The 26767-nt window shown below is 41.1% G+C and overlaps 1 protein-coding gene across 8 annotated transcripts in view; it reads right to left on the minus strand.

Annotated features, from left to right (window-relative positions):
- Positions 1-26767, minus strand: part of LRRC8D (leucine rich repeat containing 8 VRAC subunit D) — a 115619-nt gene that overhangs the window by 67754 nt on the left and 21098 nt on the right. For 5 of the 8 annotated variants that reach the window (XM_035018083.1, XM_035018085.1, XM_035018084.1 and 2 more), the window contains 2 exons: positions 25920-26067; positions 24971-25086 (listed from right to left, as the gene is read on the minus strand). In XM_035018083.1, the coding sequence (XP_034873974.1) occupies positions 24971-25046 (76 nt within the window). In that variant the 5' untranslated portion in view covers positions 25047-25086; positions 25920-26067. The remainder of the gene's footprint in view (positions 1-24970; positions 25087-25919; positions 26068-26767) is intronic. The other 3 variants (XM_035018089.1, XM_035018090.1, XM_035018086.1) reach the window with 1 other exon arrangement.

The raw sequence follows: 26767 nt of genomic DNA on the forward strand, positions 1-26767 counted from the left end.
AGAGCAGAGCCTTGAACCTAGGTCCACCACTGGCTTTGGTAGCCCTCACCCCACCTCTTCCCCAATCCTACAACTCTGCAGCCATATAGCACCTTCCCCACGTCCCCCAGCTAGAATTGTTGAAGTCATCTTCAAGTCAACTCTGTCAACCCTCGTATCTAGAAGGTTGCTAAGCCCTAATGGTTTCAGCTTAGAAATCGTTCACCCTGTGAACCCCTCCCCACTGCCTAAATCTAGGCTTTAACCCCAGGTGAACTCCCTGCCACCCATCTCTACCTACAGCAGCTTATTTTCCTTAGAAAAGAAAAAGGAAATCTAACTGTAACTTCCCCCTGCTGGTTCTGGGATCAAGCAAAGATGCCTTAAGTATCATCACTTCAGGTGTCCCATGGAAACACACCCTGTGAGGTTCCTGCCACACTCACCTGTACCTGCAGTGAGCAGGCCAAGAGAGCAATGACAGAATCGCCATCAAAATAATACTCGGTGGTCTTTATAGAAAGTTCCTGCCCTACACCTTTCCCCAGTTTCTGTTGCAAAGACTCAGAGAGGTAAGGAAGACTTTTTTGTACTGAGTACAGTGGCCGAGAGCGAGGGCTGGAGGGCTGGAAGCCTGAAATCCTCCTGGCCTGCCTCTTTAGAGCTGGTGTGATCCTGGGCAAGTTACTTAATCTTGCTGAGCCTAAATCTCCTTTTCTGTAATACGGGACTAAGAGGAGGACTGACCTCACCTCAAGAGCTGAGGCAATGAAATGACAAAGGCAGTGAATGCTGCTTAGCACAGTGCCTGGAACACAGCTGCAGCTCCGCAGCTAGCCCCACAACCACGGGAATTGCTCTGCTTTCTATGGGGAGGAATGAAGTGAGGTATATTTACCTAAATAAACCTCATCGGCATCATGGAATTCACAAATACCCAACTTCAAGCGCAGGCAGTGGTGTGTGCAGGAGTCGTGGGCGAGATGAGGCAAATATTTTTGAAGAAATCTGTGTGATCTGAGGGGGCCTGTCAGCTTTTAAGAACTTAATCTAGGGATGTTTTATTTTGCAACCCCAACCCCATTTTATTTTTTTTGTAAAGATTTTATTTACTTGACAGAGAGAGACACAGCAAGAGAGGGAACACAAGCAGGGAGAGTGGGAGAGGGAGAAGCAGGCTCCCTGCTGAGCAGGGAGCCCGATGCGGGGCTCGATCCCAGGACCCTGGGATCATGGCCTGAGCCAAAGGCAGATGCTTAACGACTGGGCCACCCAGGCCTCCCCCACCCCAACCCCTTTTTAAATGATGTAAAGTTCCCTGCAAGGGATCAACAGCTTCTAATTCTTACATTTTTATGATTCTACACTCTTTTGATTTGTCTGCTCTGTTGTGTCTTCTTCAAAACCAAGAATAAATACTTTGTGCCAGACACCAAAGAAGGTACCGGGAAATATAAAGATGGCTTTTGTATTTTCCCACCATTTGAAGGCCATTCTGTGGCTTGGTTGGGCTGGTAATTTAGCACCCTGAAAAGAAAACTCTTAGATCTGGGCCCATCTTCCACCTTCTCCGGCTTCCTTTGCTTATCACAGGCAAGCTTATCATTTGATAGGTTCCTGAAGATGACAGACTGTTCAATTGCTTCCACTTAAATTCTAACCTGCCAATTGTCAGTCCTTACAGTGAGGACAGTTATTTTCTCTCAATGTTCCAATCCCTGAAAATCACAGGGTCACAATTTGGGTCATAATTTGTTTCTTCTGAGAATTCCCAAAGGGTATATTTCTTATGTGTATTAGAATTCCTGAGAGCCTAGGAAATCTTCATTTTTTTAAAACAATATTTTATTTATTATTTGACAGAGAGAGAGCATAAGCAAGAGGAGCGGGAGAGGGAGAAGCAGGCTCCTTGCTAATGCGGGGCTTGATCCCCAGGATTTGGGATCATGACCTGAGCCAAAGGCAGACACTTAATGTACTGAGCCACCCTGGTGCCCCGGAAATCTTCACTTTAAGGGAAAAAAAATTAATTAAATATCTTTACGTGAAAAGATGCTCTACATCATTAGTCACTAGAGAAATGTAAATCACAATGATCCACCATTTCAGCCCTACTAAGATGGCTACAATCAGAAAGACAGATAATGACTGGGTGTCATGTCAGGATCACACCAGACTGGCCAGAATGTGGTGAAACTAAAACCTTCATACATTGCTGGTGGGAATGCAAAATGATACACTGCTTCTTAAAGTCTGGCAGTTCCCTGATATGTTAAAATACAGAATTACTGTATAATCTATCAATTCCACTCGTAGGTATATACCAAGAAAAATTAAAATATAACACCCCCACAAAAATGTGTACATAAATGTTCACAGCAACATTATACACGACAGCCCAGAAGTGGGAAACAACCCAAATGTCTGTCAACCAATAAGAATGGACAAATGGATAAATAAATGGATAAATAAAACTCGGTATATCTAGTTTCAGTTTTGCAAGATGCAAAAGTTCTGAAAATGTTTTACCACAATGTGAACCTAATAAGACTGAATGGACTCTTAGCAATTTTTTTTTTTGGCATACCTATACAATGGAATATTATTTGACAATTAAAAAATGAAATACTGACACTACAACTCGGATGAACCTTGAAAACATTATACTCAGGGAAAGAAGCTAGTCACAAAGGTCACGTATTTTATGATTCTTTTTATAGTAAATGTTCAGAACAGGCAAATCTACAGAAAGTAGATTAGTGGTTGCCAGCGGGTAGAGGGATTGGGGACAATGGAGAAGGCCTTGTAATGGGTACAGAGTTGGGCTTTTTTTTAAATGTTTTATCTTTTTAAGTAATCTCTATACCTAACGTGGGCCTTGAACTCACGACCCTTAAATCAAGAGTCACATGCTTAGCCAACCAGGAGCCCCAGAGTTTCTTTTTAGGTGAGGAAATATAAAATTGATTGTGGGGATTATTGCACCAATTCTGTGAAAGTACTAAGCTCCAGTGAATTGTACACTTTAAATGGGCCAATTGTATGGTATGTGAACTTTATCTCAATAAATCTGTCAAAAATATGTAAGCAAAATAAAAAAATAAGTGACTTGCTAGGTCCTTAGGCCAAAGCCATGACATTTTGTTTAGCTTAAAAGGCCTTCAACTTTGACGTCTGTAACGGTAACATTTGTACCAATTTTTCCTTTTAATGTTAAGTATACAGATCTGATACACTTGAAGTTCTTCCGGCCTTCCCTAGCTGCTCTGCTGTGTTCTTACTATAGTCCCCCCTTGACAGGTGCTCCTGAGTGACAGGGCTACCGGGTTACTTGGGGAAATCTTGTTATTTTATTTCATGTTACCCGGGGAAACCAAGAGACAACAACAGAGAGCTTATAGCCCTTAGTAAGAAAGAAAACAAGGCTTTGTAAGATGCAGACATGGTTTAGGAGGCTGGTGAGGTGGAGAACCAAGGGAATGACCCACATGAGCCAGAACACCTTTGGAAACACAATGATATGGCAAAATGGTATGTTTGTGTGTGGTCTGCAGTCAGCTATGAGTGCTATAAGCAAGTGTTCTCAAATGGGGGTCTAAGGAGCTCTAGAGGACCAGAGACACATTTAAGAGTCTGTGACCTCTCTAAAATAATCTCAGTTTTGTTTTCACTTCACTGTTAATCTAAAAGAAACTGATATAAATACACACTGGACCATCTGAATGATCCCGTTACCAATACAGTGCCAGGTTTGCGTTTATGATTGCAGTGGCTTCTAGTGACCCTCATCACTAACAGCACTTATAACATGCTGGCAAGCACACGTGGCAATGATAAAGGTCAATGTAAGACACTTCCTGAATAAGACTTTGATTTCACAGCACCATGAAATAACAAACAGGAGAGTATTGTACTATATTGCTATAGGCTAATAAGGAAAGGACAGAGGTAGACTTGATACATAACTGATGCAGTCACACTAAGTGAAGGTCAAATGATATTAATGCATTCATAATAATACCTTCATAATGGCATGCAAGTATTATAGAACAAAGGTTTTGTTTTAGTGGTTCAAAAATTACAAAGAAGAGGCAATTATCAGAAAAAGTCATGTTCAAGTTGTTTTCAAAATAGTGTGAATGAGTCATTTCTATTATCTATTGACTTCCTTCAGCAGTCTGACGCTTGGCCACATGCTAAAACTTTAAAAATTTTCCACATCTATGAGAACTAAAATTGACAAACATATCCCTGTTCCTGGTTTTAGTAATAGTTGAATTAGGTAAATGTTTGATGTTGATTTCAGTAATTCTAGAATGCTAACTTTATCTTTAAATGTACAATAAATTTATAGCACTAGGAAGAAAATGAGAAATCATTAAAATCATCAAAATTGTAATTCAAGGACTGCTCGCTGACAGATGTGGCCTGATGACGTCTCATGGTTCTGAGATAGTCAGCAAGGCCTTCAAGTCCTTAATGTGCTTCTGAATAACATATTTACTACAAACAAGTATTTTTTGTAGTATTTTCTGCATTACTATTATCAAAATCAAAAGACTTATATGCATTAAGTAAATATTAGGACCCAAGGCAACAACTTTGTTATTTTAAAAAAAACATCAGGGCGCCTGGGTGGCTCAGTCAGTTGGGCGACTGCCTTCGGCTCAGGTCATGATCCTGGAGTCCCGGGATCGAGTCCCGCATCAGGCTCCCTGCTCGGCAGGGAGTCTGCTTCTCCCTCTGACCCTCCCCCCTCTCACGCTCTCTGTCTCTCATTCTCTCTCTCGCAAATAAATAAATAAAATCTAAAAAAAAAACCCATCAATATGGGGTGCCTGGGTGGCTCAATCAGTTAAGCATCTGACTCTTGTTTTCGACTCAGGTCACTGATCTCAGGATTGTGAGACTGAGCCCCACACTGGGCTCCACACTCAGCTCAGAGTGTGCTTAGGAGTCTCTCCCTCTGCCCCACTTCTCCCTCCCTCTCGCCCACTCACACTCTCTCTCTTTCTAAAAAAAATCAAAAATAAAAAAAAATATATAGGTGATTTAGTTTCAGCAGAAGAGCACTCATCATACAAATATTTTTCACTTAAAGTTTAATGGTTTCAAAATATTGTTTGCATTTTTTGTGTGTGATTTTTCAAATGTTTCCATAGTTGCCCAGGAGCTATTAGCATAAGGAGTACATATTTTATTTCATGTTTGTACATATTTAGCGTAAGTAAGCAAAGCTAATTTAAGTCAATAAAAGGAGTTTACTAAAAACTCCTTTAAAGAAAAGAAATTCATGCATGGGCTGTTGGATAAGCAATATTGAGTAGTAACATGGGAGTGATTTGGAACATGTTCATTTCATTCAAAGAACATTTGAGATCCTACTGTATGCAAGGCACTAGGATACAGAGGGAAACAAGATAGACATATCTATGCCCACATGGAGCTTGGAATCAATTAGAAAAGATAAGTAAATGTATAAGTGAAATGTTGGGAAGATACGAGTTACTAAGAAACAAACATCAGGGGGACCTAATTTAGTTTAGGGGTTAAAGAAGACTTCTTGAAGGATATGACATTTAAGGTAAGACAAAAGGAAGAAACAGGAGTTAGCTAGACAAAAGTGAAGCGGCGGAGGGGGAAAGAGTGTTCCAGGCTTCAGACATTCCCTGAAGGCTCGTTTTCAATGAAAGCGTAGCAGATCTGAAAAACAGATAGAAGTTCTCTGAGGCTGTATATGGAGTGTGTCTGGAGTACAGTCGGGGATGAGGCAAGGCAGTAGCTGTAGACTGCAGACTACCTCATGCAAGGTTTTAAAGTCTTCTTAAGGAGTCTGGTTTTTAACTTCTTATGAAGGAGTTCTGAAGGCACGGAGAAATCACTGGAAGGTTTTATGCAAGTCACTGACATACTATGTTTGGTTCTGTAAAAGCCTCTAAGACTTCAAGTAGAAGAGAGCACTGGAGGTCAGAGGCAGGGAGGAGGAGTTGGAGGTAGCTTCACTAGTCCTGGCAAGACTTGATGGTGGGCACACTGGAGCTGTGGACTGGTGGGCACATTGGAGCTGTGGACTGGAGCAGTATACTGGAGTTTCAAGGGATATCAGATAAACTTTAAGTATTTAAGTTTAAGAAAGAATTGAGACTTCTTGGCAACTCATTGCAAGTGGAAGTTAAATGAGAAGGGTATACTAAGAAAAATGGCCCAATGGAAACCAGTGGACAGTGGTGTCTTTCCCAAGATGGAGGAAGAATTGCAAGTCCTTATGAGTTGAGGACCACCTGCATTCAAAGACTGCTTTGTACATGCTGTTTGAAAAAAGTATTTTGTTTTTCTTGCAATTTCATACCTCTAAATCTATTATGAATAGTTTTTCTTTTTTTAAACAAAAATACTACTGACTTGCATAATCACTCACACCCAGGGGCGGCAATATTCAAAACAACTCTGTGTTCTTTTTGGAAAGTCTTGGTTCAAAGACAAAAATCAGAGAACACACAAATCTTTTGATCCTTACTACTGACATGGTGCTTCAGTGCAAACCCAAGCACTACTAAAAACCTTTCTTTGATGGGACAAAGGGCAACAGCTCAACACAGGCACTCAGGTTTAAGAGGCTCACTCTACACTGACAGAAAGAAGGATTTAAGTATCAAAAGAACTGGGAACTCAAGTTCAAGTGTCCAATGCACCTGGGAGAATTTAACCCAGCATTAAGCTTCTCCATGCAAATTCACCATTTTCTAGGAACAAACAACTCTGGGAAAATCTTCCCATGACCCACCTCCTCATGAACATTTTTAATATTTCAAAAATGCTTAAAAACTGGAACAAAGCAAGTTTGAAATCTCAAAGGGTCAGAGCAACTGGAATTAGTTTAAGAATGCATTATACATGAAAGACACCAAGGCTCTATAAACAGGGCATCTTCTTCACACCAAAGCACAAGAAAACAAAAGAAGAACTAAACTAACACAGACGCAGAAAATAATCACATGAAAGGAAACCATGTCTGGCCTAGCCTGCAACAGAAAAATCTCAAATAAACAGGCTTGGTTTTTGTGGGCTTCCTAAAAGCAATGCGTAGAGAAAGGAGAATCACAACCATTTTGAACATCTTGAAAGTGAGAGACAGAATTTTAGTAATATTCCAAGTTATTAGGATTACTAAGGAGACAAACAGAAGCAGAGGATCCAGGGCCATCCACCCTGTCTGGTTGTACACAGCTTAGCCCATGACCCACTCACTGCACTGCACGATCTACCTTCTCGGTCTGTCTCCATCTCTTCCTCCAGGGGCCAGAGCTGGGAAGGCTACAGTTGACCCTTGAACAACACGGGTTTGAACTTTGCAGAGTTCACTTGTACCCACACTGTTTTCAATAAACGCAGTACAGTATTAGAAATGTACTTTCTCTTCCTTATGATATTAATAATTTTCTTTTCTCTTGCTTACTTTATTCTAAGAACCCAGTACATAATACATATAACACACAGAAAATGTGTTCATCGACTTTATGTTATTGGTAAGGCTTCCGGTTAAGAGTAGGTTATCAGTAATTAAGTTATGGGGGAGTCAACAGTGCCCCTAACCTCCATGTTATTCAAAGGTCAACAGTATTTACATGGGTGATTATTTATTTATTATTTTATTATGCTTTTTTTAAGAAGTAGGCTCCACATGCAGTGTGGATCCCAATGCGTGGCTTGAACTCACGACCCTGAGATCAAGACCTGAGCTGAAATCAAGAGCCAGACATTTAACCAACTTAACCACCCAGGGTGATCGCCCCCATGGGAGATCATTTATTTTATTTAATCAACACTTGTGTTGTACTTACTATGTGCCAGACACTGTCCTAAATGCTTCACAAATAAGAACCCCTACTTAATCCTCCTAACAACTGTATGAGAGAGGCACTATGATTATTCCTGTTTTACATGCAGAGAACCAAGGCATGCAAAGACGATGAAGTTTGCCAAGAGTCAAACTGCTAGTGAGTGATACCTCTGAGATTTGAACCCACTCTTAATCATCTGACTGTGAGGCACCGGGGTGGCCCGGTTGGTTAAGCACCTGCCTTAGGCTCAGGTCATGATCCCAGGGTCCTGGGATTGAGCCCTACATCGGGCTCCCTGCTCAGCGGGGAGCTTGCTTCTCCCTCTCCCTCTGCCTGCCGCTCCCCCTGCCTGTGCTCTCTCTCTCTCTGACAAATAAATAAATAAAATCTTTAAATAAGTAAATAATCTGTGGAGCTACAAAGGTTAATTTTCTCCTATATTTTTATATTTTCTTTAAATGAGGATTTATTACTTTCACAATAAGGAAAAGCTAAAAGATCATTTCTACTTTGAAACAGAAAACCAAAGAAAAGAAATAAAAACAAGACCTCAAATACCTCTTCTATGAAATCATAGGAACAAACACCTCATCTCTTGGAGGCCAAGGCCAGATGATCTTCTTTGGGTTACTTGCCATAGATCTTTAATTCCGTGCCCTGTTCCCCCCATTACACAAGTAGCAAGGGGAGCAGAAAATCTGCAGAAGAGTAGCAATGAAGAATGTGTTGTCCGGAAAGCTGCCCTGGGCTCTAGCTCCAGCTTATAAGCTGTATAAACCTAGAACAAGCAGCTTAAGTCCTGTAAGCCCCGGTTTTCTGATCTGCCAAATGGCCACAGCTACACCTGTCTGCTAGAATTCACTCACATAAACCATGTAAGAATACAAAAGCACCTAGTAGAGAGTAAGAGGTCAAAACACTATTAAGCATAGGAGAACCAAACTGTCCAAATATTTGTCTATTTAGATGATTCCTGGGCCAGAGCAATCGAACCCTCCAAAGATCTCATAAAATAACCAAACATGGACAAAAGAAAGAAGCTGAGTAAGAACACAGAAAGGTTTTCATCCATGCCTTAGTTAGCAATTAGCAACAGGGCTAACAGCCTGGAGATCATCTCTGAGCCACAGGGAAATGACTCCTAGGTCTAAAGGCTAGCGTCATGGTGCTGCATTGGAGTCTAAGAAAATAACTACGTTAGGAGCCACGTCTCCCTGATTTGCCTTTTTTTAATGTGAAGAGCTATATTTCAAGTTACTTTACCTGATTCTCCATTTCATTACTGATACAAGAAAATCATTGAATTGAGTAGTCCCAAAGATTCCTTCTAGCTCTAACAATCTATATTTCTCTAATGGTATAAACCTGCTCTCTTTTAGTCATCTCATCAGAGGCTGATGAGATTCTATCACGTTTCTAAGTGATACCACTCTGTCAAGCAAGGAGGTCTTCAAATAGCTTGTAATGAATCAATTTTTTATGTTGCCCATTTAGTATCTACAGAGAGTCCCCCAAAAGTTATGTCGAATGTTCTCTCTTAAAATAACGCTTCTGGCCCTTCTGGACCCAATATTCTTCTTCTCTCTCAAATACAACATCTGCAATCAGGAGCCTGGCTCCAAAAAAGAAACTTAAATAGAGGAAAAATTAAATGTTACCAATACAGAGTTCTACATCCATAAGCCTTAGTATAGTAAGATTGTTCTCTATCCATGTCCAACTGCCCTTTAGTGCTTTCGTGACCATTAACGATGAAGCAGAAAGTGCTACAGTAAAAGCTCATAGGAAAACTAAAGCAGCAATGGATCTTGGCTTTATCAAGGGTTTTAGGGCTATCCCTTGTGCCAAATACAAAGGACATGGAGGATGGGTCACTGTTCACTGACTTGCCCAGGTATCAGACACTGACAGGGATGCTACCCCAGGAGCTCAGGGCATCCCTGGACACCACTGGTAGACCCTAAGGCGTAGGTATAGAAAGGAGGATGAGAAAAGAAGAGAAAATCATTAAAAGCTCTAAAAGAATAAATGGGAGGACAGAAAAGGAAGAACAGAGAAAAATGAAAAGGGGCACAAAATAAAAAGCTACAGAATTGTGTTCAGTTGGAAGGAGTAACTATACCAAGTGCTTTACATACATTAAATTCACATGATAAGCCTCACGTCATTTTATCCTCATTTTAAAGAGGAGCAAACTGAGGCTCAGAGAAATTAACTTAAGATTGAATGGTATGTGTGCACTTTGTGACCTCAGAGAGCTTACTCCGTGACCAGGGGAGGTGTTGGGCTCTCTGCACCCCTGACTGAGGACAGCCTCTCCGAGGTGCCCTCAGCGCTGGGACCCTGGACAGCACAGGGCAGTTCGGTCCAGCTCTGCAGAGCTTTGAAGGAGATTTCTTCCTCATAGGAAGCCTAAGTCTGTCTATCTGCAACTTCCACTTGTCTTTATCCCAAGAGATCAACACACTTGCAGCAACAAGGTTTCCTGTCAAATCCTCCACTAATAACTAAAAGGGGGGAATGGAAAATGTAAGAAAATTTTCAAGGAAAATCTCAAAAAATCCTATAATTTTTTTTAAAAAAAGACTTGTAAGATAAGAGTTAAGAGCCTTGGGATTTGTAAACTAACTACAGAGAAGATTGCAATTAGGTCTGTCTTTGATTAGGTACTTCATAGAGGATGATGTACATCTATTTCTATTAAGAAAGGAATCAGAGTTGCCTTAAGTTTGAGCATAAAAGATTTAGTTTAAAATATTACTGACTTAAGATCAGAGAGTGCAGAGATTTTTATTTCTTCCAGAAAAGCTTAAATTGTACATTTCCTTTATCCTGGAATGGTTCAGATAAAAGCCTGCCTTAAGCAAGAGATTTGGAAGCTTTCTTTCCCAGTACTGATGAAAGCTTAGTTAAAAATGAAAAGCTCATCTAATGTGTGACCTTCAACCTAAACTACTTGGCTTTTAAGTTCCTCCATAAAGTGGGAATACTACTTGGTAAATCGCATTTTAAGCTTGCTGTAAAAATGTTGCCTTTTGGTCTTACTGCCCTCCAAAATATATGAATTACTCGTCTAGAATGAAACACTAAAAAAAGAAAGCAAGGAAACTTACTTTAACAAATATATAAAATACTTCATATATTTGATGTGTTTATACAACATAAATTTGGCAATTATATAAATATTATTTTAATGTTCAGTATTTTCACAGGGTACTGCCAAAGTCATTTTTTTAATTTTTGAATTTTCCCTTCACTGTTTGTAACCACCTCCTGAAGGCACACAATGGGAGTTAGCCTCTTTGTCGAAGCACTGCTCTAATATCTAGATCTCGAACTGGGCATCTGTGCCAGTGCTGATCACAAGCTCACACTTCTTTCAAAGAGCAAATGATGAGGAAACACATGGAGGAATCATCACGGAATAAATGGGTGATAAGGCAGACCAAAATTAGTGCTTACTGATTTTTCCCTAAGAGTACTTATTAAAGCGTTATGGTTTACATTTAGAAAAGCAAAGATAACCTATTATACTACTAGTTCTTTTGGGGTGAAAGCTCAGGGTTGCAGATAATCCTCTCCACCCCCGCCCCTGTATTTAAAATAATGAGAGGATTATTTCTTTCTTCCATTCACAGTTCTTACCCCCAAACCATTTCTCACTTAAGTAATTTTCACAGCTGTACCTGAGGAACAAAAAGGCAGACAAAATGTTACAAAGTAGATGTTGACAAGTTAGAAACTGAAGGGACCAATGACAGCGCAGGTCAAAGGCTCCAAAGCCAACACAGGTAATGCTTGGATAAAGGGGTAACATAGTAACAACCCCTAGAATTCTCCTCATTGTTTCTCCACTAACATTTCCATGTATCAAGTCCCATTCAGAAATGAGTTTAAAAAAGAATCAAATTACTTACCCTTACTTCCAGACTTACTGAAGAGTTTACTAATATGGTTTATACTGCAAATATAAAAATTCAATTCATTTCAAGCTTGTCTTAATAAGCATCAGAAATCAGAAACTTGATTTCTGACCTCTCTACTTATAAAATATATCAAAATAATATAAAGAAAATGTATTAAATTCTACCCATAATCATTAAATAGCATTATTTATATTTTTGTATTCCTTTCAAAACTTGTATATATCTCAACATAGTTGCAATAACCAATGAATTCTTTTTTCATGAATTCTTTTTATGCTTATTTCATAATTTGAATAAATTCTTTTTTATGCTTATTTCATAATTTTTCCAATTGTTTTGTATATACCAAAATGTTTAATTCTATTAGCTTTAAACAGAATATGAAGACTAATTTATTTCTTACCTTAAATGAAATTTCCTAGCTCTAATAATAAGGTATATTAAAATGGAGACCTATAATTTTCACCTGGAAATAGAGACATAATTGGTTTGCTTTTTAAAGATTCTCTTCTGATCAGAAAACACAAAAAGCTTCGCTGGTCTTTTGCTTACTTGAATGCAGCAAAAGATAATGATCCCAATTTCACAGGCTAACAAACTATGGTATTTATAAAATTTATGATTTTTTTGAAAACACCTGGCAGGTTAGTTGGTACTAAAACCATTTTTTTTTAAAGAAAAATCTACATTTCACCTCTTTGCCCTGAGCTATGAAACTTTTCTAAACCTTAACCTGGGTTTGGTTTACATACAAACCCAAATAAAGTCAGAGGATATAATCAACATCGCAAGAACAATAACGGTAATCTTCTCTAAAACTGCATGAAGGGGAGTTTTCTGAAATACAGACAGCAATGACCTCCCATTACTTACAAGCTCTTCACCTACTACCCCAGGTACCGGCTCTAACACCATCGCCCCGCCCTGCCCAAGACGACAGCAGGTTTTATACCAGCAAACCAAAGAACTATTACAAGTTTTACAAGGAAAGCTATACTTTAAAACTACTTTTCAAGTGTTCTTACTCCTCTGCTCATTATTTTTTTAAAGACAGTGAAGACCCATAAGGACGTTGCATGCACAGGAAAACTTAATTATACAGAAAGAGAGGGGTCTGGTTAACTCTGTATTAGGTGAAAACCGTTTTTATGTCAAACCACATAGTGGATGGGTCCTAAGTCCTTCGGAGGGTTCATTCTCACTGTGTAGGCAGAGAGGGTACAGAAAGGGAGCTGACAACCTTCCCAGTGCAAGGTGAGAAGCGGCCAATCCCTTTTCCTTTGTCCTGCCAGTGCAGTGATGGGGGTTGTAGGGAAAGTGTGGTTATCTCAAGCTGGAAGACAAGAGATGGTGTAAATTGTAGAACCATAGGAGATTTTCAGCTTGTTTTGCTGTGATTTGCCCTCTCCTTTCCCCTCAAAATGAAAAGAGCCTTGTTGTTTCTGATTATAAAAGCAATACCTGCTTGCCATTGAAAGAATCAGATAATACAGAAAACTAGAGAAATGAAAGTAAAGATTATCTATAATCTTTCCACCCAGAGATTAACTACTCATGTCTTAATACATATCCTTCCAAATTTTTTCTCTACATATGCACATAAACATGTTTTTGCCTTTTTTTTTTAAGAAAGTAAAATCAATTGTAAACTCTAGGGTAACCACTAAAAAATTTTTATAAAAAGTAGAACTGATTCTACTTAAAGAAGAGATAAAATAGAATCATATAACCTGCTCACTTAAAAACAACAGTAGGAGGGGCGCCTGGGTGGCTCAGTCAGGCTAACTCTTGATTTCAGTTCAGGTCATGATCTCAGGGTCCTGAGATTGAGCCCTGCATCAGGCTCCGTGCTCAGCAGGGAATCTGAGGATTCTCTCCCTCTCCCTCTCTCTCTGCCCCTCCCCGCCCTGAGTGTACAAGCACACATGCACTCTCTCTCTCCCAAAAACAAATAAATAAATCTTTAAAACACACACACACACCACAGAAGGAAGAAAGAGAAAAAAGAAACAAATAGCAAGTGCAACAAATAAAAAACAGTTACAAACATGTTGGATATTAAACCGACTATATCAATAATCACTTTAAATGTGAGTCGTGTAAATACACCAATTAAAAGACACAGCTTATCAGATTAGATTTTTTAAAAAATAGACCCAAATATACATGGTCTATGAGAAACCCAATGTAAACATAAACTTAGGTTAAAAATAAAGTAAGAAAGAAACTGAGATTAAAGCTGTAAAGTGCTCTGAGCTCTGTTCTTCTACCTTTTCTTGAAAGGTAAGTACAGAAAAAAACTAATCTACTGAGAAATTCTATACTGTTCTCAATGTATATATAATTTCCCCAATACATATAAACAATGTCCAATATTTTAAAATGTTGACTTATTTATACTATTTGAGAAATAAATAACTGCACATTATTTGAACTCCCAAATTAATGATAGCTGAATACTTAATGCACATATTTCTCCCTAATCTTGCTTATATCTCACAAACAAAAATCTGCTGACCATAACACAATTGATTTCCTTTCTTTAAGATGAGCTCTCACTCCTTGTTTCTGGAAGTCGAGAAATATTAATAAATGTTCTTACTCGTACCTGAGAACATGTGTGTGTGTATTTATATATATATATATATATATATATATATAATTACTGTAACAGATTCCTTTTTCCATGTAGTTCAGTGACCAATATGAGCTGTTAAACATTTCTTAATAGCAAAGCTATGAAATAATTCACTGATCTATCATGCTTAAGTTTAGATGCTATAAGTTTACAGAAACTCAGTTGGCCTTTCTCTAATCGTCCTGAATTGAATACCCAAAAAAGACATTTTCATCGCTGCATGTCTAGCATGCCCACATTGACCAAATACATCTTGGAAGAGGACTGACTCTCCTAGACGGATTAGCCAGTGGTTAGGCTATGACATTTCACATATGCCAAAGGTATGTTTTTGAATTTCACATACATATCCTTGCTCCTCATGTTAAAAGTGAAAAAAGCAGCATTTGATTTGATTTTCTGAGGTTGGAAAAAAATGACTGAAACTTTCCCATTGTGTGATGATGCTGGAATCTTTGATCTCTACTACTCTAAGTTCACAGTCAGGCTACTTAGTTTATTTTGAGAAAGCAAATCCTTCCTGTTGTTTCTCAGGAAATGGAAGAACACATTTATAGACTATGTTTTAACTTCACATGTAAATGGCTTTAATTTTTTTAACTATGTTTCACTTTGAAGAATATTTAATTATATGGAGAAATTTAGACTTTCAGAAAGAAACTAGAGCAGTGGGGTGAAGAGAATAGTATTCTCAGACTTAAGCTAAAAGGGTGAATTTTTTTAAAAAATGGTCTCACGCAAACTGTTACACCCTGTTTCTTCCTGTGAAGAATTTTCCAAGCATTAAGTTGTATAATAGCTTAATGAGGAAAAAAGGAAATGCCCAAGTTTCTCTCAAATATTTAACAGCACAGAGAAAGATTAGAGACTTAATTTTTGAAGACTGTCCTATTACCTGTTTAGGCTTGTTAAATTATTATAATCGTCTCTGGAGCCATTCACCTGATCTGGATTCATTTTTTAATGCCAGCCACACCTCTAGGGTTTTAAGATGTCATCCCTTTTCTTAACAGGAGGCAAAGACAGTTTAAATGGCTTTGAAAAGTAAACTTTCCAGGGGAAGAACATACCCAACTGAGCCTTAAGTGATGAAATGCTTCAAACTGTTTCTGGTTTTTCTACCAGCAAAGAAATCAAAGTGTACGGAAGGAGACGGAAAGGAGAAAAGAAGGCCTTTTGAGGTAAGATGCTAGAAATAATGCTTAACCTTCTTCAACTGTTGACTTCTCTTCTACAGTGCTACATTTTTAATGAGGAGGGAGAAATAAAGCCAGCTAAAATTAAATGCAATCATATGAGAGAAAGAACCAGCACAGATGATGAACACAAAGAGCACCACCACCTTGATGAAATAACGTGTGATGTCTGGGGGGCCAGCACACACACCCAGCAAACCCACCCTGCCAACCCCTCACCCGACTGCGGTCACAGCCCCATTGCCTCCCTTTCCTGATGGGCTACCCGGTGTGGCCTGGCAGTGGGCACTGGGCATGCTCGCCTGACAGCTGGTCTGGCCTTGAGTCGTCGACTTCCCAACGGCACTGGGGAGAGCTGCTACCAGAGGAACTCATGAATGATAAATGACAGCAATCTAGCGACTCTCATTTTCTGTCCACTCATTTTTGTCTACTAATGGACAAGTCTCACAGACGTTCTGGGACTTATAGGAGACTCAGGGGGGCACTAATTATAACTTCCTCCCCTGAAAGAGGAGGACAGCGAGGCTCAGTGAGACGAGCTGACTTCCCCAAGGCCGCCCCCTGTGAATGGAGAACTCAGACCAGAACTCACGTTCCCTAACGTTCAATCTCTTCACTCCTTCTGTGCTCCTTTCTTCCCTTCCCCTGCACCTTAAGTGCCCTTAAATCACCATCAAAACCTAACATTGCAGGCAAGGCCTTTGTGTTTTATTTTAAAAGACCAGTCATGATATTCATCGTACTCTATCAACCAGAAGAAAAACCCCACCATCACCACCTAATGCCGGCTAACAAAGCCCCAACTGGGCCCTCAATGATTACACATCCTACCTCCATCAGTGAGCTCCTTTCTCTAAGTTTACTATTAATAACTTTAAACTGTCTTCTCAAGGCCCCTTCACTCCCAGAAGATTTTATTGGCTCCTACTTTACTGAGAAAACCCAAACCTTCAGAAACGAACTTTCTCAACTTCCTTCTCCACCTGCACACTCATTTTCAGGCACACATAACTTCTCTTCCTCTCCTGCCCCAAAGGAACGAATGTCCCTGTTCCTTCTCAGACGCTTTTTTTTTTTAAGATTTTATTTATTTATCTGAACAGAGAGAGACACAGTGAGAGAGGGAACACAGGCAGGGGGAGGGGGAGTGGGAGAGGGAGAAGGAGGCTTCCCGCTGATCAGGGAGCCCGATTCGGGGCTTGATCCCAGGACCCCGGGATCATGACCTGAGCCACCCGGTGCCCCTCAAGACACTTCCTTTGACCATGCTTGCATTCCAGATCTTGGCTAGGCCTGTTTTTTCTGGAGCCTTCGTCCATCAGTCATTCTCTCTTCTACCTTTAGTCACTCCCTCGCCACACTTCCCAAACAAAATGCAAGCTCTAGACACGACTGCACACACAAAAATATTCCTTCATGGACAAATGTGTACACACACACACTCCCACCTGGTGCTTCCCCTCTCTAGGCCTACTCTTTCCTCACCCATGACAATGCCGACTTAGACTTTAGAACTCTTCTGACTACTTAACACCAACTGAATATCTCATTGCCACACCCAGGCTCCCACTTTCAATCTTTGCTCTACCTGACCTTCCTGTGGCCTCTGACAGACCTGAGAGCTTTTCCCTTTTTACCACACCTGGGTGCTTTGGCAAGGTGCTTATCCGAGCTTCTGAGAGCTTCTCTGTAAAAGCCAACAACAATAATTATTTCAGGAGATACTACTGAAAGGACTGTATGACAATATATATAAACAAAACAAAAACCCTGGTGCACGATATTTCCATCAGCTTTGTTTCTGTCTTTTCCTGATCTTCTTTCTTTCTCCTCTTCTGTCTGCTTGGCCTTTTGGTCGTTGGGCCATCCGTGAATGGTCTCAGCTACTACATTCATGGCAATAATCATCAGTTCCCATTACTCCCCAAAACACATCTCTGGCCCTGACTTCTCTCTGGGGGCGAGGCCTCTCAAGAACAACTCAGTGTCCCAGGGGCACCTCAACTTAAGTTCAAACTGAACGCATTGCTCTCTCTCCAAAATTGTTCCTCTCATATTTTCTAACGACACCTTCAGACAGTGAATCTTCCCAGCCAGAAACATCAAGTCACCTTTCTTCTTTCTTCTTCCTCCCCTCCCACTTTCCATTCAATCAGTAACCAATTCTCTCTCCTAAATGAGTCTCAAATCCATCCTTGTCCTTTCCTTTCCCACCATCGTCACCATACTTCCAGTCCTCACTTTCTACCTGGATTGTTTTAATAGCCACTGGACTTCCCCCTGCTTCCTTTGCATATACCTTAAGACCATGATTTAAGCATTTGTTTCATCTCTGGTGATTCCACAATGCTGTTGGGAAAAAGCCCACACTTCTAGAAATAGCAGGTGTGGCTCTAGACATGGCTGGATCAAGAATCTAGACCAAGATGCACCCCTAACCCCCTCTCCCCTCTGCACCAAGACCTCTCTGAGCCAGTCACTCACACTCTGTTCCTCACACTGAGCTCTTCCCGGCTCCGAACCTGGGCTATTTCTTCTGGGGCTTTTTTGTTTTTTGGTTTTTTTTTTTCCCTCCTGCTCAGCCTGGTAAATAATCCTATCCCTCTAATAATAAGCACCAAAATCACCTCCTTCATGAATTCTTTCCTCACGAACAAGAAAGAACAAATCACTGCCTTCTTTGCGCCCCACTCTCTATTATTATTTATCACAACGCTGTAAAGCACCTCACATTCTAAGTTCCAGTTAATGATTTATGGGTCTATCTTCTGAGGTCAGGCACTGTGTCATATTCACATTGTTATCTTCAGAACTTAGCACAAAGACTGGTACACAGCAGGTAGGAGGAAGAGAGATAAGGGAACTAAGATTCAGTAGTTTAGAGCTCAGCAAATGTCTGTTGAATGGATGAAGTAGCTTTGCTGTCAATTATATTAGAATAATTGACTAAGAGAGGAGGCTGGTAAGACAGGTGGATCTGACAGCTGGTGAGCTGAGCATAAAGGAACCTGAACGAGAAATGGAAAATGTCAGCACTGATGAAGACCTCTCCTGAGTATGTAAGTTCAATCAGGTCAGTAGCTAGGGTTGTTATAATCAAACTTAGATGAATACCTAATAAATCCTGTTTAAAGCACACTGGGAGAACAACTCCAACAGCCCAAGAACATGGTCTTACCTGTCTAAGCAAGTTTTAAACTCTAGAACATTCTACATTATAATTTTACTGGACTTTGTGCAAGCTTACTAAATTTTAGTAGTTAGACTGCAACCCTCCCCTATATCCATAAAGCACCCTAAGAACTCCAGATGAAAGAAAAATAAAATATAGCCTGTCACCCATATAGTGGTAGAACTGATGGCCAAGGGGAACATCTTTGGTCCAGACAACCATGCCCTGCAGTATCTATTTTGAGACCACGATTTGTCCCCCACAGTAATTGCAAATTAATTTACAATAATAAGCCATGTTATGTACAACATGGTTCCATGCCATTTCATCAACTAAGCAAAAAGGACACTCTATTCTGCATAGGCATGCAGATGACCGTTTACCAAATCAAGTGATCCAGCATTCAGGGGGACATATATTAGAGCCTGGAAGAGAAATGAGACCAAGTGAACTGAGAAGGGAGTGGTGAAAAGCAAACTTGGAGAAAACCAAGCCAAAACTGGCAATGTTTTCCCAATAATAAAGACACATCTATAATTAACAGGCTTTCAAGAGTATTCAGCCATGTATTACTGCATCACACCTCATAAAACATTCATTCAAAAGCCATACCAGGGAAGCACATCCTAGCTCTATAAGCACATGCAGAGCACTGAAGAAGAGAAGCCTTTGAAGTGAGACATCCCCTGCCCTACATAGGTGACCAAGTATGGAAGGGAGCCATATTGCTAACAATGAATAAATAAATAAAACTGAGAAGGAAATGGAATGTGAGGGATGTTAAAATTAAAATGTTATTAAATAAATACAGAATGTTCCCAGTGAAGTAAACACATTTCTAGAAAATGTATGCAGGTGTAAAGAGTTAACAAACATGCAGATAACGGCAAGAAATCTACCTAAAATCATCTATTTTTGAACTTTTAAATTTATTTCAACCTTGGTCATAAGATCAAGTTATATAAATGTACATGTAACAAGATAAAACATATTTCAAAGTCACAGTATTTTTTTAAAGATTTTATTTATTTACTTGAGAGAGCGAGAGAGAGAGCACACATGAGCAGGTGGAGGGGCAGAAGGAGAGGGAGAAGCAGACTCCCCGCTGAGCAGGAAGCCCAAAGCGGGGCTTGATCCCAGGACCCTGAGATCATGACCTGAGCCGAAGGAAGGCAGACGCTTAACCGACTGAGCCACTCAGGTGCCCCTAAAGCCATAGTAATTTAAAAAGTGTATCAATGACCCAGAAGCACACAAATAAGCCACCTAAACAAATGAGGGTTCTCAGAAAGAGATCTGTATAAATGTACACTTATAAGCCAGAGGTAGAGAAAGAGTGGATTATTTCATAAATAGTGCTGGTGAAACTGGCTCACAATATGACCAGTTTTTTAAAAGTAGAAATGGGTTTCTACCTCATATCTTCAATTCCAAATAGTTTAAAAACTCAAGAGTAAACCTGTAAAGTTAATAAAGGGAGGAGAGACTAAACTGTAAGCCCAGAATAGGGAAACATTCCTGAAATGACTCCATGCACAGACCACAATAATATTAAAAACTGGAGGGTTCATCTACATTAAAACTAAAGATTTTTGTTGTTGTTAATGAGAGTCACCATCGACAGTTATCAGGCAAGTGACGTCCTGGGAGAAAGTGTTCACAATACCTAAAGCTAAGAAGGAATTTGTTTCTAGAATATACAGGAATTCCACAAGAATGCTTTCAAGGAACTTCTTGCCAGAAAAGGGCAAGAGACCCGATTCACAAAAAAAGGGAAATTAAATTAAGTAAATGAAGAGATGCTCAACCTCACTTATAATCGTAAAAAAGGCAAAATTAAACTATGAAGTACAAATAACATCCATCAGATTGGCAAAAATCAGGAAATTTGTTAAGAAAAAAAGAAATCATCGTGCAGTATTGGTGGGGACATAAACCTAACAACAAGTTGCAGATTTCCTAGTAAAATCGGTACGCTTACATCCTAAGATCCAGGCAATGCTGCTTGTGGACAATATTGCCTCAAGAAACTATCACCAACAGATTCAATATATCTAGGCTCCTTAGGGGGAAAAATGAATACATACTGCATGAAAGCCAAAAATATTTATAAAATTCTTTTTAATAAAATTTCTAAAAGTTTTGACTCTTCCATGTCCCTATTTCCAAACACATACTCTCTATGGTTGTAACTTAACCCTTGCTGAAACGATAAAACGAAAGGTAAGGCTAAACAAAGTGTGATCATTTCTTTTCACTGGTGAGGTTAAGGACAGACAAAGCAGCACATGTAAAGAAGGGACTGTTTTAGCCTGGGGAATCAGAAATCTGAATCCCAATCCAGGCTTTAGCTTGTTTCTGTGAATTGGATAAGTTACCATCTCTGCCTGCCTCAGTTTCTTCATCTATAACACAGGGATATTACCTATCCTGCACAACACCAGGAGGATTAGAGATAATCCATGAAGTGTCTGACACACATGAAGTGTTCAATAAATTGGAAGTGACTTTTTTTCTTTTAAAACCAGAAAAAAAGAGTATCATGCACTAACCCTAAAAGGTTTGGGTGCTCAGCCTAACCTGTCTTAAACAGAATACCAAAGTCACGGCAAGAGGCATGGAAACCAAAGAGACTGATTCAATGGGAACTCATATGTCTGTTTTTTCCACTAAAGAATAGGGATAAATAATATCTCTTTCCACATTCTTATCAAAAACTGTAAAGGTTAAGGTTGGGAGGAAGCTTCTTTTAGCTTCTGGGAAATGAATATAAGGCTGCCGCTGGTGGTACTCAAGACAGTGGTGATTATGCAACTGGTGTCAGAGTCCTGACTCAACACATGTAAGGAAGGGGTATTCACAGAAGTGATGTAGGGAAAATGCTCTTGGGAGAATTCCAGTTATCTGTGACTGAGTAATCCTAAGACCTCAAAGCGGACCATGAAAACCAACCTCAAAACAAAATCAGATCCAAAGTCAGGACTTTACACATCATCTATTTAATGGACACCAAAGAGGAAAATCTCCACCTGGGAATCTTGATAATCTGGCGGCTAACGTACTGTACATTTAAATGACCACATCAGCATTTCCAGCCTGGAGCAGTTGTTTTACTTTGGCCCTGATTTCCCACCCTGTGGACTTCAAGGTGCTGGCAGAGGTCAGTACACTGAACCGGTCTCACATATAGATGTAATACTACTTTATAAAAACAGGAAGATGCTGTGGTCATTATTTACAATATATACTCAGTTGAGTGATATTACTAGTACCTGTTATCACTAAATATTAGCAACCAGAAACAAGTAAAACTCTAAGCAAGTCAAAATCTTTGAAACCTTTAAGTATTAATAAAAGCTTCCTGATTTTTGTACGGGTTGAGAACCACTGCTTTAAAGGTTACAAATTCCAAAGAAGACAGTTTTTATTTTATAATAGACATGAGAAAATGAGAGGGTTTTGAGAAGATGAAAATCCGAACACATTTATCTCCACCCCTAGTCCTCTCTTGGTCATAAACTTTTCCTTGGCATTTAACATCAAAGCTTGTTATGCTTTCATTCCTATTCATAAGCCATTGCAACTGTCCCACACAGAAATGGCAGAGCCCTGTGTATTAAGAAAATATACATATTTCATTCCTCACTTATAAAACAAAAATCAGGGCACCTGGGTGGCTCAGTTGGTTAAGCGACTGCCTTCGGCTCAGGTCATGATCCTGGAGTCCCGGGATCGAGTCCCGCATCGGGCTCCCTGCTCGGCAGGGAGTCTGCTTCTCCCTCTGACTCTCCTCCCTCTCATGTGCTCTCTCTCATTCTCTCTCTCTCTCAAATAAATAAATAAAATCTTTTTTAAAAATAAATAAATAAATAAAATAAAAAAATAAAACAAAAATCACTCACTTTATCTCTTTCCTCCCCCAATTTCTCCCCTTCTCCTAATATTTCGACATAATTCTAAGGAGGTGAAGTTATAGATCACTGTAGATATTCCAACTGTTGAAGAGAAAATAAATCTTTTATCCAGCATTTCCCAGTGGAAATGTACTCCCCATTTTAATTTATATTCTTCTCAATGCAACATAAAATATTAGCTAAAGAGAGCCTTAACTTTAAGCATTGCAAAGATAAGAAAAATAAACTTATTTCCATCTGAGGAGTACTACAAAAATACTTAATATATAATTTAAAGTTTATACGGGTTTGCCAGTATCTTTCCATAACATGACCTCTCCTTTCTTTCCTTCTTTCTTTCAATCTCTATGTCCAACATGGGGCTCGAACTCACAACCCCGAGATTATGCTCTACCCACTGAGCCAGCCAGATGCCCCTGTAATATGACCTTGTTAGTGGGTATCCTCAGCTAGGGGAGTGGGGAAGTTGGAAGGGCTATGTATGGTGGTGGTATGGTAAGTATGGCAGTGGGCTATAGAGAGTCACACACATCATTTTTTAATTTATTATTTCCTTTCTGGGACATAAAGTGTTCTAAGGGTAAACCAGAAGTACTGCTTTTTTATTCTAAAAAGATATAATATGCTAATCTGATCCTTCAAAAATATACTGGCTACTAAGACCTGACAATACGATTTCTATAAATTAAAATATGCTATTAGACTTTTGGCAGCAGAAAACAAATCACATTGATGCAAACACAGCTGAATCTAGTTACTAAAACAGAGGAAGTGTAAATTTCAAATGAGGGGGGAGGGGAAAAAAACACTACAAAGAAACCCCTGAGCTCTGGGGGGAGAGTGGGAAAAGATCTGAAGATGTAGGTAAGGCTAGTCTCAAGTCGGTTTTACCAGCTCCCTTGGAATGGCGAAAGACCCTGAATCAGCATTGCCATCTCTTCCTTAGGCAGCAACTTTCCAGATTACAGAAGGGCCAGGACTACAAATCGAAAGACTTGTTGAAGTCCCAGCATCTCCATTTACTAATATGACCATGGACAAGTCACATTTTATCAGCCTCAGTTTCCTCTCTCCATAAAATGGAGTACATGAGTCCTATTTCACCAGACTATTAAAGCGAATAACAAATTATAAATGAGATCTAGAAAATGTGCTCTGTAAACAGAAAATGAGGATCTTAAGATCAGTTTTCCTAGGTTATTATTTAATTATTAGTAAATTCTGCTAGGGTAGGAGTAAATCCTGTTTCTAAATAGGGTACAAGTTCAGAAAGTCACAAAGGCTGTTCTATTTTATCTTTAAGTACAGCGACCAATGTTCAACAAAGTCCTCAAATAAATTAATGAACCGGAGGGCCAGGAGCATACTCACAGGTATAAAAGTACTATGGTTGTACAGGCCATTCAAGAGTCTGTCTCACTGACTTGTTTTCACTTTTAGTCTTGCCATGTATTTGGCAAGAGAAGAGGCATAAACACAGACATATCACAATGAAATTCACATTTAAGAAGCCCACGGCCATCTATCTAGAGAAAAGATAAAATTAATTGCTCAGCTCTTATAATGTATCTTGACTATTTACTGCTAACACAATCATGCCAATTATTGATATTATCGCAATGCTTAGAGCAGCTCTGCATTTTAAAAGTGATTAAAGTTCTGAAGGACTACTGGAATAATGGGATCACAGAATTCAAATCACTGCTGGGGGCGGGGGAAGGGAGGGAGAGGACAGTACAAACTTACTAGGCTACCTGACTACAAAAGATTTTCCTTTCTAAGCAAAATGAATTACACAGGAAACATATTTTATTAGAAAAAGTACATATTAGAACCGCAGAGCCAGCATGTGACATCATGAATTTAAATCTACAACTAACCCTGCTTCCTGAGGAGGCCTGGCTGCCCAATAAGGTGAAGGAGCTGAATGCATGTGGTAGTGGGATTATGCATATTCCCCCGGTGCTGCAGAAAAAGACCCTTCCTTGCAGAATCTCACTTTCCTCCCCTTGAGTCATTTGTTCACATCCCTTCCTCCAAAACAGAAGAGTAAGAGGATACTACTGGCTTTCACATTGTTCAAACATTGCATCTGAGGCCAATCCGCCCATCAAACTGATTCTTCTCAACCATCCAACCTCCCTTAGTGACCCTCCACCAGACTGGAGTTTCACCAGGTGGATAAATATAGGCAGAGAAACAAGGCCAGGCTTTCATTAGGGGAAAAGTCAATCTGACTTAGTCTGCAGAGACAGGAGCTGCCAGGGAAACGAAGAAGCAAAGTCTGTGCCTAACACCAACCTCTTCTCCAGCGGTTTGCTCTCCACCTATGAACATCTGAGAACGAGCAAGATATGGATGGATGTGAAACTATCATCTACTCGGTGAATTTGAGGAAAGTCATTCTCAGTTTTACTCTGTTGGAAAATGGAATATAATGAATAAAGATATCTGGCTCATACCTTTAATAGGACCTTCTGTCTGAGCGAGGAAGCCTGGCTAAGAAACCACAACTGCAGTTAACAAGCCAGACACCAGACTAAACACCTCAGAACTAGCTGTCCCTCATTCCTGGTCGCTACCTTTCCAGCGTGTCTGCATCACTAATTCCTCAGTTCCTGAAAGCCTGGCTCCCCCCTCACCGCTCCCCCCAAACCAACCCCCCCCCCAACAAAACAAAACAAAAAATAACAACAAAGTGGGGCTCTGCTGAAGAGGTGGGATTTCGGAGCCTGGGCACCAAGACTCTCGTTCTCCTTTCCACCTTACACTTCGCCCGCCACTCACCCTCTCCCCCTACCCTGCCCCAGGTCCCCACCTCTGCCACACCACTCTTCTAACACCCAAGCCTCCCAGGGCCTTCCAGCAGAAAACCCCCGTCAGCAAAGGAGCAACAAAGCGCCCCGCTTTGGGCAGCTGCAGGAGGAGGCGGAGAGGGCGGAGAGAGCAGCTGGGGACTCCGGGAAGCCTCCCGGGCACAGGCAGCCCAGGCTGGAAAGCGCCCGCCAAGGCTGAGAGTGAGCTCGGGCAGGTCCCGCCCTCCCGCGTGGGTCCCACACACCCGGGGGCGGCACGGCCACGGCCAACAGAGACCCCTGGGGGCGAAGGCGGGGAGGGGGGCGCGACCGGGCACACGCACACAAGTGAGGAGGCGGCGCAGAGCTGGAGAGCTGGCTCGGCAGCACCCAGGGGCGGCGGCCAGTGACAGCCCAGCGCCCGGCCCGCGGGCTCGCGACCTGACCACACGCACCTGGACCAGGCAGCCACCCTGCTCCCTCAGGGCGCTCTCCGGGGACTTGGCTTCAGGGGGGGGCTCCGCAGGCTGGAACCGGCGGCGACGGAGACCTCACTCCTCCATCCTGGGACCCGGCGGCACGTTGCAGACAGCCGTGCACTTCCTGTTTGAAAACACGGGAGAGAAAGAGCGAGAGATCCGAGTGTTGGCCGAGTGGAGGGAGGGGCGCAGACCGGCTGGAGGGAGCACCGGGGGGCTGCGGGTTGCACAACTACCGCCGCCGCCGCCCGCCTCGCCATGGTCGCCCCAGGAGCTGTCCCCCACGCCGGGCAGGCAGCGACCCGCCACACCGGCTCCCAGCGCGGTGGCTCCCCGCGGGCCCGGGCCTCCCCCTGCCGGAGGCCTCGCAGGCAGCACGCAACCGGCACGCTCGTAAGCCCTTCCGTTTCCAGCCCCTGCCCGGGTTCTCCCCTCCCCACTTGTACCGAGTCAATGGACTGCACGCTTCCTCCCGAGCGCAGAGCGCAGCGCCGCGTGTAGTCGGCCTCTGTTTTCCTCCTTTCCTCTCCTCCCCACCCCCGCCCCTGCAACAAAATCGCCGTGGGGAAGGTGTAAAGACAGGACCAAGCCTTTCCAAGGGAGTGGAGGCTGGATTTATGCAAAAATTTTAAGCGAATAGCCACATCCCAGTACATCCACTCCAACTCAGCAACTGAAAGAGCCTCAGGATGGGAAATGACTTGCCTTGCGCGTGGCTGACTCAAAAGAAAGCGTGCACACAGCTGCCACAAACTGGGGGGTGTGGTGGAGGGGAGTTCCAGGGTCCTAGGGTCTCTATGCGGACAACCTCATCCTCACAGTCC

The sequence above is a fragment of the Mirounga leonina genome, unplaced genomic scaffold (genome assembly GCF_011800145.1).
Source record: "Mirounga leonina isolate KUSES-001 unplaced genomic scaffold, KU_Mleo_1.0 Mir_173, whole genome shotgun sequence".
Classification (NCBI taxonomy): Eukaryota; Metazoa; Chordata; class Mammalia; order Carnivora; family Phocidae; genus Mirounga; species Mirounga leonina.